Below are 19,762 nucleotides of genomic sequence, written 5' to 3' on the forward strand. Positions count from 1 at the left end.
AAGCATAAGGCTGTTCAATCAATATTGGCGCCTGGAATTCCAGCTTGAATATTAATTGAATGAGGCACTGTTTGGGTTAAAACTTGAACTTTGGGCTCAAAAGGGAGTTAGCCCAGACGAAGGAATGGAAAGCAAGAAGCCCAAGGCTCAGCTGAAGCCCAGAAGGCAGAAAAGGCCTTTTTCCCGACTAAGTGCAAATCACTCAAGCCACCTGCTCACCTACCTAAAGGTCAAGTGATGTAGACCAGCCAGCTAATCAGCCTAAAAGTACTTTATAATGGTAGGACAAGTAAAAAGCTGATGAGTCACTACCTTTCAGAGGCATCCGGGAAAGATTGAAGCTACAGATAACCAAGCCAAATCGTCTATAAAAGGAGAAAGGAGAATCAGAGACAATGACACTTAATTAAACAAACAAATACACAAACTCTGATCAAGCCAGATTTGCATACGAAACTGTAGTCAGCACCAAGTCTTCATCTGTTTCGGGATCAACCTTCACCAAAAAGCCTTTATAAAAGCTCTGCTACCCTGTCTAAATCTTGTTGTAGTATCGATTCCCTCATGTAAACTCATCTTTTAATCTCCCATTCTAGCACTCAAACCCTTTGTAAATAAAAAATAGAGGAAGTTGCAAGACGAATAGCCTTGCCCGACCTCCTTTGTTTTTGTCATTTCATTTATCAATCTAGTAATATGATGTATATTTCCATCTGCATCCAAGTTATTTCTAGCCAGTTTATGATTAAAAGACTTCTAAGTTCTAACCATTCGGGCATACAAGATTGATCAATTAAAAGTCCTTGGTCTCAAGGCATAAAAAAGAACCTTATGTGGACTTAATCCATCCACGACAGTCCTTGATAACAAAGAAGTCCGAAGTTACTTGGGGCGCAAGTAATTAGCCTATTTCTTAGTCTTACTTCTGTTATATCATGATTGCTACAAAACGCTTGAGTATAGAATTAATTCTGATGGGAAGCCTCAAGACCTATACCTAAGGTCCGACAAAGGCACCTATCCGAGTTCGTTCTGCTTTGCGGGCTCGGGCGATTAAAATATAACGGTCGTGATATTTCTGCAACAATGAAACAACCAATATATGTTCGAGTACTTGGTTAGTTTTGATTGGAAGCCTCAAGGCCTACACTAAAGGCCCCACAAAGGCACCTTTCATTACTAAACTCGGGCATATTTAATCAAATTAAACATCTATTTTACATCTGTCATGCTAAAGATGACAATGACATGCCTGAACACCTAAAGGTTAATTTTGATTGTGAGCCTCAAGGCCTACACCTAAGATCCCACAAAGGCACCTTTCAGGATTAACTCTGTCATTCTCTTACAGCCCGCCAATAAACAGAAGCCCGACATACAATATCAACCCACGCCAAACCTCTCGAGGAGCTGTGACATACAACAATATCAACCGGCACCAAACCTCTCAAGGAGCTGTGTGCTCGTTGATCAGAAAACGTCCCCACTGGATATTCCTCAGGACGAACACCTCCTGCACCGTTTTCAGACTTTCAGTCCATCACTCCTTTCTCAAATCACAAACAAACCTGAGATTCTGAGAAAACAAACTGCTTTTCCCGGAAAATGCCGACCCCCGATGACATTGGAAAGCTCCCAATCGACATCACCTTTTCTCGTCTCGGAGGTACACAAGACCATCACAATTCAATTTTTTTCAAAATTTTAGATAATTTAATACGTTGGGATTGAATTGAAGAATGGCTCGTTGATCGGAAGAGAATACCTGGAGATTGGAGGAAACGATTGACGGCGGTGAGAGCTCGAATTTCAAAGGAATTTGCTTCTCTTCCCAAAGATATCAATCCCTACTTCCATAGCTTGGAATCGGATGGTTGGTTTTTCAAACTTAATCCGTGTTAATTGTGATTTTAAATGATTTTAAATTTGAATTGGGTTCTGTAAAAAATTTGTAATTTTCGGTTTAATTTGTTAACTGGAATGGTATTTTCAGGAATTGGGTACCTAGAGGCCAAACAAATATATGACATTCGTGTGAAGTCAGCTCCAGAAAGTCGGAATATTTTCGGCCGGCTATCGGGTGTTGCTGTGAGACCTTTGACTCTCTCTTTAAGTGTATATCCTCTGTAAATTCACCTACTTTACTTGCAATGTTGAATCTTTTTGTTTTTATGTTTTGTTTGGGCAGGGTGCTTGGGAATCGATTGTACGTTCGTTTGAGAAGGATTATGTATATCTCGGCGAGGCTGCTCAAATAATTGTGCAAAATGTGAACTATGAGATGTAAGTAGGTGGTATTTGTATTGCCATTGGCTGCTCGGTTCATGATAAGAATAGTTTAACGATGTTTATTTATTTCTTGGGTAGATATTAATAGTATTTCGTTGTTGTGAATGTGATTTATATCGATTTCTTTTGCCCGTGTTATGAAGTCCATATCAGAAGAAGCAGGTGCAAAAGATTCAGCAACAATTAGCAGAACTAGACCACAAGGAAGCCGATATTAAGAGAAGTGCAGCTCTATCAGTAGCCAAGTATGTAGAGGCTTGCCAAGAGCTTGGACTGCAGGTTATATTGTAGACCCCACAACTCATGGTTTTCTAGTTTTCCCTCTTAATGTTGATGTATAATTGTATCTGCCTGTCGGATTCTTTCTTTAGGGAAAAAACGTGAGGTTGGAACTTTTAGAGACAGCAAAGTCACTTCCAAGCACATTTAGTAGGATCATGGAAGTGTTAAATGGTGATTCTGTGTCGAGAGCAATGGAGTATTATTCTAACTTTGTCAGAGATGCTCACACAGAAAAGGATGTAAGGAAATAATGATTTTTATGTGCTTGATGTTGATGAAGTTGAGATCAGCGTTACTATATGATAAATCAATTCTCTTATTTGTGAATGTGATCACAAAAATCTTTGGCTGTGTTGACAAACTTGAAAAATTTACGTGAACATCCCCCATCATTGAATGTCCCTGTGGGCTCAGAGGTTGTTGATTCTGGGGATGTTCAATCAAGCAACAATGAGATAAACAATGCGGCGGTGGATGTAGAAATAAATGAAGATAATATAGATTGGGATTTTTCTGTGGAAAGTTCTCAGATTGATTGGGATATTGGTACGGTGGATACGGTGGAGGAAACAGATGATACTGGTAATGGTTTGGGTCCGTACGAAATGGTTAATGCAAGTGAGGTGCAGAGTTCTTCAAACGAAGCTGTTAAGTCTGATCTGATCCCAGAGGCCTCTGTGTCAGACATATCTTGGGATATTAGTGTTGAAACTCCTCAGGTTAATGTGATTGATGATCTCAATTTGTCAAACGTAATAGTGGACAATCAAACATCTCCTCTTGATACTTCAACTCAAACAACTGCAATCAAGGAAGGCAGGAGCCAACTTTTGGAGACGGAGTATAGGAATAAGATTCTTGATGATCTGAATGAGGTATGTTTATAACAATTCGTCATATACCTGCGTTGGATTTATTTGCTCCATTTTGTTTTTTTTTTCTCCTTGTCTGCTGGGACTTCTGCAAAAATAGTGAGAAAGATCCTATTACTTCTGGTTTGATATCTGTGGTCTCATCATGGAGCTTCCCTTCCTTGAATTGATGTTCTCTATTGATATTCTACTATCAGGTCAAAGCCTTTTTAAATCAGCGGTTAGTTGAGTTAAAGAATGAGGATACTTTGTCCTTGCAACATCAAGTCCAGGCAGCTGCCCCCTTTGTGCTGCAACAATATGCTCATGATGCTATTGAGACAATGCTATCTGAAGTTTCCTTGGCTATTTCCCGGCTGACAAATAGGAAGACACGGGACTTGATTATGATTCTCAACTCCAAAAGGTAATACCAAATATTTTGACTGGATTTGTGTCTTTTCCAAACTTGTTAGGTATGTATACCTTGAGCTTCCAATAAAAAATCTAAGAACTGTTTCGAAAAGCAGTAAGAGTGACGGTATTTAGTTAACTTGAACAAAGTTTCCTGCTAAGTTTGTGTGGCAAACAGACAATCTGCATATGTTAGCATCTAGTATGTACATTTTTGTCTAGCATAAGACATAATTAGGTGATAAATTGGGATAATGTACTTGCATGATCTTATTTTTATCCTTATGTAAGATCCCTTATACCCTCAGATATTTTTGCTGTTTCTTCTTAAGGTTTTAGTCTACTTGTTGCAATTTTATACAATTGGCTAGTTGTATTTCAGATACTTTTATTTTGTTAATGGTTTTAATGAGTAGGTACAGGTTATATTTCTCTTCTGCTGTAGCTGTAATATTAAGCATGTTAATTTATACTTAAGTAGCCTTACCTTTATCCTTAAACTATAAATTGTAACTACTCAACTCCAGATTTTTTCTTTTGTTTCTGGTCTGTGAACTGATGTAGAAGGATTAATTTATGTCAACCTCAATTTCAGGTTTCTAGACAGATTAGTGAGCTCATTGGAAGAAAAGAAGCACCATGAAGTTAAGATGAAAGAGAGTTTGAATGGCATAGCTGGCAAACGCATGGAACTGCAGAACTCATTATCTTCTTCCTGGCCTAAGCAGGTGACCTGTTTTTGATAGCTTTTGATAATGTCCGTGAGTTTTAGAGCCTGTTTGGTAAGATTATTTTCAAAAACTCAAAAACAATTTTCAAGTTTTAGGCCTTAAAAACTTGTTTGGTAAGATTTAGGCCTTAAAAACTTGTTTGGTAAGATTATTTTCAAAAACTGAACTCATGACTAACTCAAAAATATAGTCTATTATCTAAAAGCATAAAAAAAATGAGGTTTTTAGAGTTTTTAAACTTAAACTCACTCATTTCTTTTCTTTCCCTCCTCCACACTCTCACTCCAAATCTATCTCTCTCTTTTCTTCTTTCTCTCTTATCTTTTTTTTACCTTTTTCGTCTCTCCTCCAATCCGCTCTCTTCATTCTCTCGGTTATTTCTCTCACTCCTCTTCCTCTCTATCTCGTCCGATCCTCTCTCTTATTTCTCTTTCCTTCAATCTTATCTTATTTTAAGTCATAAGATTTGAAATTTTTAAATTGCAAACCAATCAAGTTTTTGAATCTTAAAGAAAATTGTTTTCAAGAAATCTTCTCAAGAAATGTTTTGAGAAATGATAAAAAATTTCAAATAGGATACCAAACAGGCCCTTAACCTTTCAGGTTATACTCTTATATATATATTTTTTGTCTGATGTTATAACTGTGATCTTTCTGTCTTTTTCTTCCTCTTCCCTTATCCTTAATTTTGATGAAAGATAGCTTACACTTTAATCTGTTGGTTTATGTTGTCTTACTTCTATGCCTCTTCCCCTATCAGAAGCCATGCTTCTCCCTGTGTGTGCAATCATGCACACGTATGTGCAGAGTTGTAGCTGTTTAGTTGAGTATTTACTTATACGTTCTGAATATGTCCGTACTCGAGAAGTTAAATAAAACAGAAGGCTTAAAGCTTTCGGTAGATAAATGTTTGCTTCAAGCTAGGTGTATTTTGAAGTTTTGGGTGTTTTTTGAGGTTTGATTCTTTGATGCAAAGTCCAAAAAAATACGCTTTTATGTTAAATCCTTGTTAACATTTAAAGGTTATCAAATTTGTTTCCAAAAAAAAAAAGGTTATCAAAATTTAGAAACTCTAGTTATTAGCTCCCACTATTTTAAATCACAATGGACTTGCATGCTTATTAGCATCATTAGTTGACAAGTGGATCTTAGCACTTCATCATATCACCACTGTTGAGGAAGTAAGTATTTAATGCAGATCATGCTGAATTCTGTTTTTCTATTTTCCCTTAAAATTTCCGTTATCTAATTGCTGGTCCCAGGCAATTTGGATTAAGTATCACTATTAATTTGAGATGTAGACTTATGTTCAAAGCCCCTGAGAGTTGTACCATTGCATTAGATAACACCCCCGCCTCCCCTAGTAAGTTTTCTTTGCAGAAGAAAATGAAAGGAAACAGTTAGAACTTGAAATTGTGGGTTATGTTCGTCAATGGTAGAGTACCATTGTAACTCCTAAGCTAGCAATGTACTGTTCAGGTTGAGGTCTCTCTATTTAAGTGTGGCAGTAGACTCGTGTTTTTGTGTTGTATCGCGTCATTTCAAGTTCAAATCAAGACTAGTGAATCCTAACTACAAGACCGATTAAACAGGCTTAATTATCCTGTTTAATTACTGCTTGTGTTAGCTGGTTGTATTCTTTTATGTTCCCCGTAAACTAACAACCAATACCTCTATCAAGTTCAGTTCATGTCATGTGGAAAAGTGTCAACTCTTCTCCCTTTTACTTGCTCACTTTGTTTGTTATTTTCGGTTTGAATTTTTTGCGCAAAGTACTGACTCCTGGTGATTCAATGGCAGGAAGCTGAACTTACAAAAACCCGTGAACTGAAGAAACTGTGTGAAAGCACGCTTTCATCGATGTTTGATGGAAGACCTGTTAATATAATTGGAGAGATCAATACCCTTTTGACTAGCGGCCGTAGTGCATAAGGATCCGCTTCTTCTCTTTCGTTCATGGAACTTGATGGAAGACCTGTTAATAGCTGGAGGGAATCAATGCCCTTTTAACTGCTTCGTTGTTTTCATATCCATGCCCTGCCCTGCCCTTGTTCATACTGCTTACAATATGACATGAGATTCAAATTCCCGGTGCACCTGTCTCGTATTATTAGTGTAATTTGTTGCGGTGAAACGTTTTTGCTGTGCAGAAAAGGAAATGAAATCTGATTTTCTCTCCGTCTTTGCCCAAATTGGAGTTCTCTTATCCTTGAAGCTAATACACAGGATTATCCCCATCTCGGGCTACATTTTTCCGGTCATGGTTCCCTTTTTTGGCTTCAACGTCTTGCAAACTTCAAAAGAAAATGTCTTTAGAAATCTCAAAGAATCAACGAACATGACATATATGCTTTCTCATGGTCAAGATTGCCATCCAAATATGCCAACCATGAAAAGAATGCCTTAGCAAACATCTCGATCGACGCTTAGGTTTGGTTTGTGCGTGTGTACCGATCGGTACCACTGGCTGGCTTTGTCAAATGGACAAATAGCTCACTGTAGGTGAGCCCACGAACTGGCTGTTACTTGAATGGAACGATCTCTCGAATGGGTCAGCTGCGCCATTGCCTTTCCCCATGGCATTGTGTTTCTCTACCAGTCTTGTTAGTGATCCCACAACTTCAGACATTGGCGGTCGGAATTCCTTCACAGGCTGTTCATGTTCACATACAAGTTAAGCTGCGTTCAGAGTTCGTAAGCAACTTAAAACAAAACCACTTCTTCAAATCTGAATGATTAAACAGTTTCAGGAACACAGCTTTCAAGTGATAGTTTAAGTAATAATAAGGCGACAGATTATCTCAATGCATAATTTAAGGTATGTGCTTTCTACCTGGATACAAAGGGAGACAATGTCTGCAAACTGGGAGAGATTCTTGGAGGGAAATGTCCTTTTAATGCCTGGATCGATCATCACAGCCAGACTCTCAACGTCATGAAGCCGAAATGAAGCCCATTTCACCAGTGATTGCTCCTCCCTTGGTCTTGAACTATACAACAATAAACGAGCAGAATATGTTCATGATCAAGAAACATGACAAGAATAACTTTAAGAACTGAGAAAAAAAAAGGGGCATGAACCATGCATACTTGTCAAAAGGTTTCCTTCCTGTTAATAGCTCCAAAAGCAACACTCCAAAGGCATAGATGTCACACTTTGTGTTATCAATTCCCGGTTGGCCATGCTCAGGTGCAGTATAGCCAGTGTCACCAATAGCATCTTCCGAAGCCTGTTTGCACCAGATATCAATGAGAATTTAAAGCTGTCTTTTGGTTCCGGTTTATCACTAATTGTTTTATCAGTAGTAGATAACTTTCAATGATGGTGTCTAGTGGAAAATAGAACTGGTTTATGAAAGTATAGATATACCTTTAGCTTGAGTCTATTGCTTGTTAGTGGCCTCAAAATCGCAAGTCCGCAGTCACAGATTCTAGGAGCAAGTTCTTCATCAAGTAGGATATTGGCACTCTTCAAGTTTCTATGAGCAACTGGAGGTGAGAATGTAGAGTGCAGATGGCTGAAATGAAAAATAAATCACTAACGAGGATATCTACATTTTCCCTAACAGGGAAAGGCTCAATTGCTCCCTAGGAACAAGGAAGTCTTAAAGTTTGTAGGTATTTTGTGATTAAAATCCACTTTTCATTAGGATATATGAACTTGTTGGGAGAAAAATATAGAATACTTACTCCAAAGCTTGAGCAACACCAAGAGCAATCTGGAGACGGAGGCCCCAGGACAGAGGCTTGTAAGCATCACTGTGAAGAGCATCATCAAGGGATAAATTTCTAACATACTCGTAGACAACAAGATGCTGTCCATGCTCTATGCAATAACCAACAAGTGGTACTATGTTTGGGTGCCTCAAATGCAAAGCAGTCCATATGACATCCAAGAATTGTTCCTCTTCATTAAAAGACAATCCTACAATGTTGATGTGCTTCACAGCCAACGTCTGCAATAAAGAAATAACAGTCGAAGGATTCTCATGAGTTTCATAGGAATTTACTGTTTCTATAAGTGGAAATAACTATTCCAAGGTTATTTCAGGTTTATACCTGGCCATCAGGAAACACAGCTTTGTAAACCGAACCAAGAGATCCTTCGCCCAGAAAGTTTTTTTCACTAAAGCTGTTTGTAGCTAATTGAAGCTCTGCCAGAGTGTAAAGTTTTGCTCTCATTGGGTATTTGTATTTATCAGAGAAACATTTTCTTCTAGTATTTTTCTCCAGTCTGCTATGGTAAACTGGAGGCAGTCGCCTTGGAAGTAGCATGGGTGACCTGAAAGGAAGCATTGATGGGCTTTCTTCTGCAATAGAAGAACCATCTGTAACCAAAGGAGGAAACAAAAATTAGAAGAACAAAAAGAAAGATTAAAACACAGGAAATGAGATTACAACAAGTTCAAAAGAGAGTCTACTGTCTATTTTAACATTCAGATGAAAACACCATGTTGATAAACCTTATACAGATGACACTGTCACCTAAGTTTTCACTTTTAAAGCTAAAATGATAACTAATCAGTGAGATGATACAATATGTTCAGGTAAATATTGTGAACTTCTAAGATTGAGTCTTAGCAGCTGAATTATTTCATAAATTTGATGTTTCATCTACGTTTCTCTGTGGGTGTGTGTGCATACTTCAGTTGTTTACTTAAACATTATAATCATTATCACTATGGAAGTGAGTGAGAGTTTACCTCTGGCAGTGGTTCTTATTGAGAGAGAATTCCTTGAGCTGTTACTTCCCCCCAAGGTTATAAGCTTCTGTGCACGCAATTGATTAATGCGAACTGCTATGTAAAGTGCCACACATGATGCCACTAGAGTGACTCCACCAACCAAAAATGCTATTCCTCCAGGGCTCATCCTTTTCTTCTTGTATCCACCTAATTTCGTAGGGGGATTCTTCTCAATGGAATTTGAATGAATGGCTGGGGGCGCAGGAGTGTTTTGTACGACAGAACTTGCCTGGGTTTCCAGAGGAAAATCCCAAGGTGGAGAGTTAGCCCCTACATGAAAACTATTACCCCCAATCCTGAAAGGAAATCAAACCTACAATGTTCAGTTTTTTTTCCTTTGCAGGCAAAAAGGACGTTATCACAACTGATCACTTACCATAAATTTGGTATGGACTGAAAATGATTTGGAATGATGCCGCTGAAATAATTATCTTGTATGTTCCTGCCAACAGAAAATGTGCAAGCAAGAAATCAAGAAAAAAGATCAACTAAAAGCAAAACGCTGCTAAGGGCAGGTAGGCAGAAACCTACAGATCAGTTAGTGGAAGCTCAGCTAGGAAAGCAACTGATCCAGTGAATTTGTTATTCTGCAGGAACCTGCAGATGCACCCATGGACATGTAACTTTAGAAACACATTATACCAAGCCCTAAAACACTGCAAGCGGGGGGAAAGGAACGAAAACTCACAATCCAGTGAGATTCGTCATGGAACCAAAAGAACTTGGTAGATCTCCGGTGAAGTTATTGTATGACAAATCACTGCATAAAACTAACTTACAAATAAGAAATGGATATTGTCCAATGACAATATTTTAAATATCAAACAGATTACAATTTTATCCAATGAGAATTATGCTCTGATTCTTTTCATTTAAGATAAAAGAAAAGTCAAAATCTCTGATATGCCAATACAGAAAACTAAAAGTAGGGGAAATCTTGTATAATGTCATATTTTATTCCACCATCAACTCAGAGAATCAAAGGTAACCTTATCTCAACTTCACTTAGAAATCAGAATCCAACATTATAAGAACCATATGAAAAGATACGTACAGTTCTCTTAAATTCTGTAGGCTGGTAAATACATTGCCAATAGGTCCCGAAAACAAATTGTGGCTCAGATTCCTGGAAGAATGGAACGTTTCAGCTTATCGCAGAATAACCAAGAACCCATAAACCAGTAAGATAACAGTCTGGAAGAAGCTACTCACAAATGTCGGAGACTTTTCATGGTAGGTAAAGAATGGGGAAAATTTTGGGTCAAATAGTTGCATGCCAGATTTCTACAGGTGCAGAATTATAAAAATTAGAAGGAAGTGTAGAGATAAAATGATCCAAATTTGTGGAATTTTACTAAAAAAATGGTATGGCAATGAGCTAACATCATACTTACATATGGGTGGCATTAGGGGGCAAGACATGGGGAATTTCACCCACAATGTTATTGGAACTGACATCCCTTTAAGAAGAAGAAACCAGATGAAAATTACGTTTCAGCAACAGTTGTGTACACAAAGTAAAAGGAGCACAAAATGATCAATCAGTATCACTTACAGTTGCTTTAAATTGAACAGATTATAGAGCTCCTCAGGAATATATCCAGAAAGGTTCAGACTACGAAGTTTGCTGCAAATTTATTAAGGTGATCAAAGAAATATTAAGTTTTGTACACAGCTAATAATATAGTGAATGGAAGAGTTGCATTACATACAGGTATATCACAGAGGAACCAGAACATGAAACTCCATCCCATGACTCTTCACAAGGATCCCCACCATCCGATCGCCACCCCTTCAGCACCGGTGGGTTGTTAAGGGCCCGGTAAAAATCATGAAGAGCCGTGACTGCAATGCAGAGAGTACAATTATAAGGTAAATTTCTTGTTTGGTTCCCTAGAAATTCTAGCTTAAGAACCATGATTCTATTCCGTAATAAATTTCATCATTTTCTTAGCACCCAAACAGGAATTTCGATTTTCACTTTTTTCTACAGTATCAAAACGACAAGTCGTTTCCACAAACGACGGTTCTGTTTATTTTCCCGCCAAAACGTTGGCCCCAATTTTATATCCAGAAGAAATTACGGGAAAATCCAGACCTTAATCTAATCGCCCTGAGTAACAGAAAGCTTATAGGTTCGGATTCTTTCCTATCTCTCTAATCCTTTCTCCAATTTTCCTACACTTTCCCGGTAACCAAACATGAGATAACGCCCCCCAAAACAATAAACTTCATCAACTTTCACATTGAAAAGACTATATAACGTCAAGAATATCAACAAGAAAAGAAACAACGGAAGAGAAGATCAAGATTTACCGTCAAGCGGGTCGGTAAATGCTCCGGCGCCTGAAACCAGAACCGACGAGATGAAAACCACGGCGAAGCACACGCACATACTCCGTTTGGCGGCCATATTCTCGAAGAATGCAACTGCAGCATTCAATCGTAAAGAAAATCGTCAGAGAAACGTGAACAAAGTGAAAGTGAACTTTCATTCGTTTTCCCGCATTTTCTCGGCAACCAAACGGAATGCAAAGTGTGAAGAGAGAAACAGTAAAATTCACCGAAAAGCAATCAAGGATACATATCTAGAGACGAAAACGACGTCGGAGCGGTGAATTGATATACAGAAAAACTAGGTTTGTATATGAACCTGCGGGCACAGAGAGGGAGAGAGAGAGGGAGAGCGAGCAGAGAGAGAGCTGAGAGAGAGCAGAGAGGTTGCAGAAAGTAAGAGAGAGAGAGAGAGAGAGAAAGAGAGAAGAATGTCTTAACGAGTCGTTGAGTAGCCGGAGTCCACGTTGGCACAAAGCCGTTTCGTTTCGTTTATTCGCGGGGTTTGTTAGAGTACTGGGCCAAATAAAAGGGCCGAGCAAAAGCCCAAAGTCTTGGGTTCTGGAAACAATAATTTTCTATAATACTTCGGAGCATCGAATATTCTAGTCTTTTTAATTGTTACATCTTCGTCTTTTGTTTTCTATTATAAATCTCATGTGGTTAATTTTTTTGAAATATTGTATACTCTTGAATATTATAGAATTTTTGAACGTCCAAAAGTGTTCATGAACATTATAGATTTTGTTTTTATATTGAGTCTCTCATAACGTAGTTCAGTAAAACCAAATTAAAAAAATAGCTCGTAACATCATTAGAAATTGTTATAACCCATTAAATTTGCCGAACAACTATTCATCAGTTAAATATTAAAAAGCATAATAAAATTCCAGGGTGAGCAGGATAGTCTGCACATAAGGAGTAATATGTGTGCAATCACTAAATATTTTGTGGGCGTGCGGGACAAGCGCTTTTGTTCATTAGTCTTCCCATAAAATAATGCTTTAATTTGGTATCTTGAGTAGAGACTAAAATTTTAAAAGATGTTAAAATACAACGTAGGGTGTCAAATTTTAAATTTATGTTAAGGTTTGACGTCTCATTTGAAGATAGTCTAAAGAGTCTTAGAAAGTGATATGTCAAATTTTCAATCACATATTAAACATTGGCCCGTTCTATCAACTATATTTTTCTCTCAAGTGAGGCATATATATATATATATATATATATATATATATATATATATATATATATTATATGGCCCTTTATAACCAAATATGTCTTGGGATACTAAACTTAGCTAGAAACTAATTTTTTTTTTTAGTTTTACATATATTAAAATAAATGGTTAAATAGGTACCCGTTTATAACCGCAGGCAATACCCATAACCATCCATTTAAATTTCACCGGTAAACGGTTATATCCATAATCGTTTATTTATCTAAACGGTTACCCATAACCGTAACCGTCAAATTTAAATAGGCGGATAACCACGGTTACCCATAACCAATGAGTATTTGCCCACAGGTCAGATGGTGGTAGACAATCCTATGGAGATAGGCTTTGGCATAATCATAAGTCTGAGAAAATGATGCAATCTGTGGGATTGTTTAAGAGTATTATTTCTGGCAAACAGTTACTAATGGGAAGAAAAACTCTACAACATGGAAAATGCATTACTACTATAAATACAAGGTGTTCTACAACAGACAGGGATGACCTTCAACTCAACACACAAAACTACATTGCACAAATTATCGCTCTAAGCAGAACCCACTTAGGGGTGGTTTAGGAGTGAGGTCCTTAAAAAAAAGCACCCATGAAAAAAAGTTGTGAGGGTTTTAGGTGTTTGGTAAACTGAAAAAAAAAAAGGCTTATTTTGGAAGCTGCTGTGAGAATAAACTGAAATCAAATGAAAAAGCTGAAGCTGCTATTTGTAGCTTTGGAAAACTGGCTTTTTTTTCAAAGCACACAGAGCTACAGTGCTCCTTTAATGAAAAAACCCACTATCATACTGCTTTTTTTTTCAAAAGCACTTTTACAAAAAAGTTTACCAAACACTCTGCTGATTTTTTTCACAGCTGCTTATTCTTACAGCACAGCTGCTTATTCTCACAACAACTTTTTTTCAAATCACAACAATACCAAATCAGCCCTTAAACCTTTAAGAAAACACTAACATCCCCAACTTCGTCAACACACATTCAGTTTGGATTAACAACATTGTGTTGACAACCAACCATATCTTTAGTTTGGATTAATAGTACTAGAGCCGTAGAGTCAGGCGATTGAAGACCACCTTTAGCTTGGAGTGACAACACTGTTTTGAGCTTGCTTGTCTATCTGTCCAAATCTCTGTCAATAAGGAGTCTTTGAGTCATTGTTGGAAGAGGCCATCTCATTAGCCTCTTGGTGAGTTGAGGTGTTACCAAGTCACCTAAGAGTTCGGCGTATTGAAAGCCAAACTTTATATGATCGGATACTCTTAAATACATTTTAAAGTTCGGCATTCTGACGACCGAACAACATTTACCATCAAGGCACTTATCTCTTTCGAGTATTTGTATCCTTACAGTTTGATATTGATTCAACGCACCTATATGCTCACGAATATAGTTGACGTAGCCAAACATGGTGTAGGAGATCCTGAACTTCGCAGTGAATTAAGCAACCTTGTCTTTAGGTTATAGAACCCAGAGGCCAAGACGAGTTCCTTCATCAGCCATGATCACTAAGACAATAAGAGCCAGTAACGCATTTGACACCACCACAACTTTCATTTTATTCATCGACTGAGTTCGGTCGTCGAGTTGGCACACCCATATTCACCAGAAAGATGTATTAGCTCACTAATTATTCGGCCTGAGCCACGTAGGCTAAGTAATTTTTAGGGTCAATAAGTTTTTAAAAGAACATTTGAACTTGAAAAATCTTTTTGAAACCTCTTTTCCTGTGCTTATTGAAATACGCTAGCTATTTTTAGAAAAATTTGCCCTAATTATTATAGATGTTTCTTATCCAAATATAAGAATATCAACTTATCAATTTCTACAAGGTTGTCCAAAAATTTAATTAAAATCACATGATGTATGAAAGTTTGAAAATCATGATACTTCAAGGTAGTAAAGTGAGAATTACCCAAAGTGAGAATTACACAATATGTAAACTATTTATACCATACTTAGGGCCTTCGTATTTAGATCTCGTACAAATACTCGGGGGACTTAAATGTAATTATGTAATAAATGAAGTGGCAAATATGTAATAAGTGAGGAGCCCTTATTCTATAAAAGGACTCCTCACCCTCACAATTAGAAGAGGCCAACTCTTAGGCCTGAGGCCATTTTCCTAAGCCTCCTCACATCCCCTTTCACATTATAGAGGTTATCTCCCTCACCTCTCAGAAATACAATATCAATGTGGACGTAGCCCAAACCTTAAGGTGAACCACGATACATCTTGTGTTATTTACATTTTTTGCAGATTCACGGTCAGATTTACGTTGTTCCAAGACCTTCGGTTTTGTTGGTTGCTGCATTGGCAGCTCAATCAGCTGCAAGTGTAGTCCAGGCAAGCACAAAAGAGATTACTACTAAGTTGTACATGGAATTTATTCAACATTTGCTTGCACCAGAAAAGATTAATATTCTTATTCATGAGGACCCAAAGACTGGTGAGGCTTGACCCATAATGGCAGTGCATGGGGAAAAGAGAAAGTTTGTACTAGTGGTAACCTACCTCACCCTTGGAACATGTGGAAACTTAACAGTGTTCATGAGCTTTTGAAGCGTAATTCCAGCTACGTCCTATTGCACAAAAAAGAAAGCAAAAGCAGTGAAGGTAAAGTAGGTTCCTTTAAACACATAGCTGGAAAGTGGTCTGGCGACCACGATGATAAAGGAATTCAGACATTTAAATGCCAAGCTGTTTGCCATCCCACTACAAGGTTCCAGTAGCAACCAGGCCGAAAGAAAACGCAAAACAGAGGGTCGGAATTATTTTTGAATGATGTAATTTATTTTTCTTATCCGTCAGAGACATCTGTATAAACCCCATCAGATGGTAATAATAGTAAAAAAAAACGTTAAGCCCAAAATAATGGGCTGCAATGTCATGTGGAGGGCGAAGGCACATATGCCTAAACAAGCCAGGCCCTTTATTATCACCAACCAGGTGCTCAAAAGTACGCCCAGTACTCCAAAATTATTCGATAGCCTGCCGTTATTACCACCAACCAGATGATCAAAAGTACGCCCAGTACTTCAAAATTATTCGGCAGCCTGCTACTATTATCACTAACCAGGTGATCAAAAGAACGTCTAGTACTCCAAAATTATACATGAGCATCACTCATGTCAATCATACGTAAACATTCATGAGCATCACTCATGTCAATCACACATAAACATTCATGAGCATCACTCATGTCAATCATACATAAACATTCATGACCATCATTCATGTCAACATTCATGAGCATCACTCATGTCAACATTCATGAGCATCATTCATGTCAATCAGCTTCGAAAGCTTCATTTACAGAGCTATAGCTTTGAAAGCTTCATTTACAAGAGCTCTAGCTTCAAAAGCTTCATTTACAGAGCTCTAGCTTCAAAAGCTTCATTTACAAAAGCTCTAGCTTCAAAAGCTTCATTTACACAACTCCAACTTCAAAAGCTTCATTTACAAAAGCTCCAGCTTCAAAGCTTCATTTGCAAAGCTTCACTTGCAAAGCTTCACCTACAAAGCTTCAGTGCAGGGTATACAAATACAGCCTCCGAACAACCGCCACTTCGGCCCATACATGGATTCAATTTGAAGTCTCCAGCCAACATACTCTATTGACCGAAGAGTTGGAGGACTACATTATGTACCATATATTGGGCCTTAACTGGGCCTCATGAAAAATACTTGGGGGACTTAAATGTAATTATGCAATAAAGGAAAGGGCAAATATGTAATAAGTGAGAAGCCCTTATTCTATAAAATGACTCCTTACCCTCACAATTAGAGGAGTCCAACTCTTAGGCCTGAGGCCATTTTCCTAAGCCTCCTCACATCCCCTCTCACATTATAGAGGTTATCTCCCTCACTTCTCAAAAATACAATATCAGTGTGGACGTAGCCTAAACCTTGGGGTGAACCACGATACATCTTGTGTTATTTACATTTCTTGTAGATTCATGGTCGGATTTACGTTGTTCCAAGACCTCCGGTTTTGTGCATCGACATGTATTGAGGAGCGATCCCTTATTCTATAAAAGGGAATCCATCACTTTCATTAGAGAGCACCCATTATTCATGTACTGAGGAGCGAGCCCTTATTTTATAAAAAAACTCACTCACCTTCATTAGAGAGCATCACCGCCAGCTGAGCAACCGCTTCGCCGCGAGCATCACTCCTAACCCATCACTTATGTATTGAGGAGCGAGCCTTTATTCTATAAAAGGGACTCCCTTACCATCATTAGAGAGCATCGCCACCTACTGAGCAACCGCCTCGCCGCAAGCATTAACTCTAGCCCATATTTATGTATTGAGGAGCGAGCCCTTATTCTATAAAAGGGACTCCCTCTCCTTCAAACGCCACAAGCCGAGCCAACCAAGGCAACATAAGCCACAAGCAAAGCAGTCTCGCAACATGTGTTACTTCTAGTTGAGCATCATTTCAGATTGGGCACCGCCTCATATCGAGCATCAGTTCAAGATGACATCTAGTTACTTCAGCCCACACATGAACTGAATTTCAAGTCTCTAGTCAAAAGACTCTCTTGATTGAAGACTTGGGGGACTACTGTTTATACCATACTTAGGGCCTCCGTATTTAGATCTCGTACAAATACTCGGGGGACTTAAATGTAATTATGTAATAAAGGAATTGGCAAATATGTAATAAGTGAGGAGCCCTTATTCTATAAAAGGACTCTTCACCCTCACAATTAGAAGAGGCCAACTCTTAGGCCTGAGGCCATTTTCCTAAGCCTCCTTACATCCCCTCTCACATTATAGAGGTTTTCTCCCTCACCTCTTAGAAATACAATATCAGTGTGGACGTAACCCAAATCTTGGGGTGAATCACGATACATCTTGTGTTATTTACATTTCTTGCAGATTCACGGTCGGATTTACGTTGTTCCACGACCTCCGGTTTTGTGCATCAACATAAACAAATAATTCACTCGACATAATTCCACCCTCGTTCATTTTTCCAAAGACAGTTTTATTAATTTGAGTTCGACCTATTCTAGACTACGTGCCTATTAATTACAACCCTTCTTTTGTGAAAGGAATACCATTTGATTCTAATATGAATAAATCGTAACTTGGGGATTTGGGTGTTTATTTTATTTTGTGATTGCACCTAGGTAGAGCCTTAGATTGCCTACGTACCCTCGTTGAGGGACGAAGTCACTCATAGTTCCTTATGTGTTTGTTGGGGTTTAATGTCTTGTGCAGTTTTAGCTCGTGCGGACGAGGACTTTGAACCATTGGACCTTAACGTAGCTTCGTGGTTTTTGAGACTCGTCGCAGCTTTGTGCCATTTGAGACTTTTCTTCGGCTTCGTGCCATTTGGAATTTGATACGGCTTCGTGCCCTTTGAAACTTGACGTGACTTCGTGCCACTTGAATTTGGAGCGTGGCTTTGTGCCATTTGAGAACCTAAGTGAAATTAATTCACTAATAATTTGACTTTGACTCCGTGCAGTATCTTTGGCTTGATATCATTTCTTGCTCCATGTTTAACTTTAACTTGATGGAGGCCATACTTGTGATAAACTCACATGAGTGGTAGTTTAATTTTTTTCTGGAGCTTCTTTCTCTTTGTTTGTCTTCTAATGCATGGATGAACATGTCTTCTTTTCTTTTGAGTTTTAAACTCATTTCTTCATTTTGTTGTGGGGAGGAATTTATTTGGAAGACATTTTCCCATCTTTTTTAAAGTGATCATGTGCATGATTTTGAGAAGAAAAAAAAAAAAAAAGCCATCTTTGTAGTCACAAATATGATTGGTGACGGTGCACTTTTTTTTTTTTTTTTTTTTTTGCTTCAGATGGATAGCCTCAAAGTCATCAAGTTCCTTGGAACTTGCATTTGTTTTGTCGTACATACTGCGGCTTTAATTGCAACTTTAGATCATCACCTCTCACGTGCTGACTTTGGGTCGAGAACAACCACATCATATTTTGGTATGTCTTTGTGATTTGCATAGACTCTCTTTTGCTTTTGCTGTGTTTCTTTGCTTTTTCTTTGTTTTGTTTTTCTTTTCTCCTCTGCTGTCTGTCTTCTCCGCTGTGTTCTGCCGTCTCTCCGTTGTCCTCTCAGGGGAATGGTCCAGAAGCGGTCCAAGGAATCCGATGGTGGCATTCTTCCTCAGCGTAGGCGAATTTTAAGGCCTTGGAGAATCAGCACTTTGACTTCGTGGGTTCCGTTCTGTGCGTTTTGTTGCGCCATTCTGAGAGCTTGCAAGGGAGAGCGATAGCGAGCATGGCTTAAGAGATGACATCGTCGTAAGGCGAATGCCGATGTTTAGGCTAAATCGATAAACATGCAGGCCATTGAAGAATGACCAGCCTGAACCATGGGTTTATGTCGGTGTAAACTGCAGCTGAGGTTAGTTGCTGCAGTCTCTGAATGCAGCCACCTTGCCGTTGCCGTTTTGGGGCTTGCTGCATTTTGGTGAAGTATCCTGGAGAGAGAGAAAGATATCTGGTCGGTCAAACAGTCCATCCAGGGAGCCTTTTTTCTTCATCTTTTTTTTTTCAGAAGAAGAAGAGCAATGGGGGGTTGTTGTCGACGACGAGCATCGTAACAGGAGGAAGAACCGGGCTTCAAAACAACGCCCCTTGTCAAAAGGGTGGGTTGTTCCGTTTGCCTGCTGTCAGTGGAGAGGCAGCGGCGGCGAAGGACATTTCCCGATCCCTTGGCGGCTGTTCATCCTTTCTTCCACTGATGCAACTTCCTACGGTTTCTTCCGGTTTTATGCGACACAGCATCACCAAACCCATCTCCTTCAAGCCGCATAATGCACGACTCCATCTGGAAGACCACCGGAGACGACGGTTGGAGACGTGGCACAACTGCTACTTCCGTTTGGGCTTTTGTCTAACGTCGGCG

At 38.7% G+C, this 19,762-nt stretch overlaps 2 protein-coding genes across 2 annotated transcripts; one reads left to right on the forward strand and one right to left on the reverse strand.

Annotated features, from left to right (window-relative positions):
• The first annotated feature begins 1,381 nt into the window (after nucleotides 1-1,381).
• Nucleotides 1,382-6,745, forward strand: LOC126593021 (CDK5RAP3-like protein). Its single transcript, XM_050258869.1, has 10 exons — nucleotides 1,382-1,666; nucleotides 1,739-1,873; nucleotides 1,994-2,088; nucleotides 2,189-2,283; nucleotides 2,433-2,568; nucleotides 2,661-2,808; nucleotides 2,908-3,446; nucleotides 3,641-3,849; nucleotides 4,432-4,564; nucleotides 6,368-6,745. Exons 1-10 carry the CDS (start codon nucleotides 1,606-1,608, stop codon nucleotides 6,497-6,499), a joined length of 1,683 nt encoding a protein of 560 aa, XP_050114826.1. The 5' UTR covers nucleotides 1,382-1,605; the 3' UTR covers nucleotides 6,500-6,745.
• Nucleotides 6,746-6,897: 152 nt separating this feature from the next.
• Nucleotides 6,898-12,008, reverse strand: LOC126593019 (protein STRUBBELIG-RECEPTOR FAMILY 2-like). The gene is made up of 17 exons (XM_050258867.1): nucleotides 11,966-12,008; nucleotides 11,629-11,742; nucleotides 11,025-11,157; nucleotides 10,868-10,939; nucleotides 10,707-10,772; nucleotides 10,525-10,596; nucleotides 10,367-10,438; nucleotides 10,001-10,072; nucleotides 9,844-9,909; nucleotides 9,689-9,754; nucleotides 9,271-9,608; nucleotides 8,627-8,895; nucleotides 8,258-8,523; nucleotides 7,938-8,085; nucleotides 7,658-7,797; nucleotides 7,401-7,557; nucleotides 6,898-7,220 (listed from the first exon to the last, which is right to left on the reverse strand). Exons 2-17 carry the CDS (start codon nucleotides 11,723-11,725, stop codon nucleotides 7,044-7,046), a joined length of 2,211 nt encoding a protein of 736 aa, XP_050114824.1. The 5' UTR covers nucleotides 11,726-11,742; nucleotides 11,966-12,008; the 3' UTR covers nucleotides 6,898-7,043.
• Between the last annotated feature and the right edge of the window lie 7,754 nt (nucleotides 12,009-19,762).

Source organism: Malus sylvestris, chromosome 12 (assembly GCF_916048215.2).
Source record: "Malus sylvestris chromosome 12, drMalSylv7.2, whole genome shotgun sequence".
NCBI classification, from domain to species: Eukaryota; Viridiplantae; Streptophyta; class Magnoliopsida; order Rosales; family Rosaceae; genus Malus; species Malus sylvestris.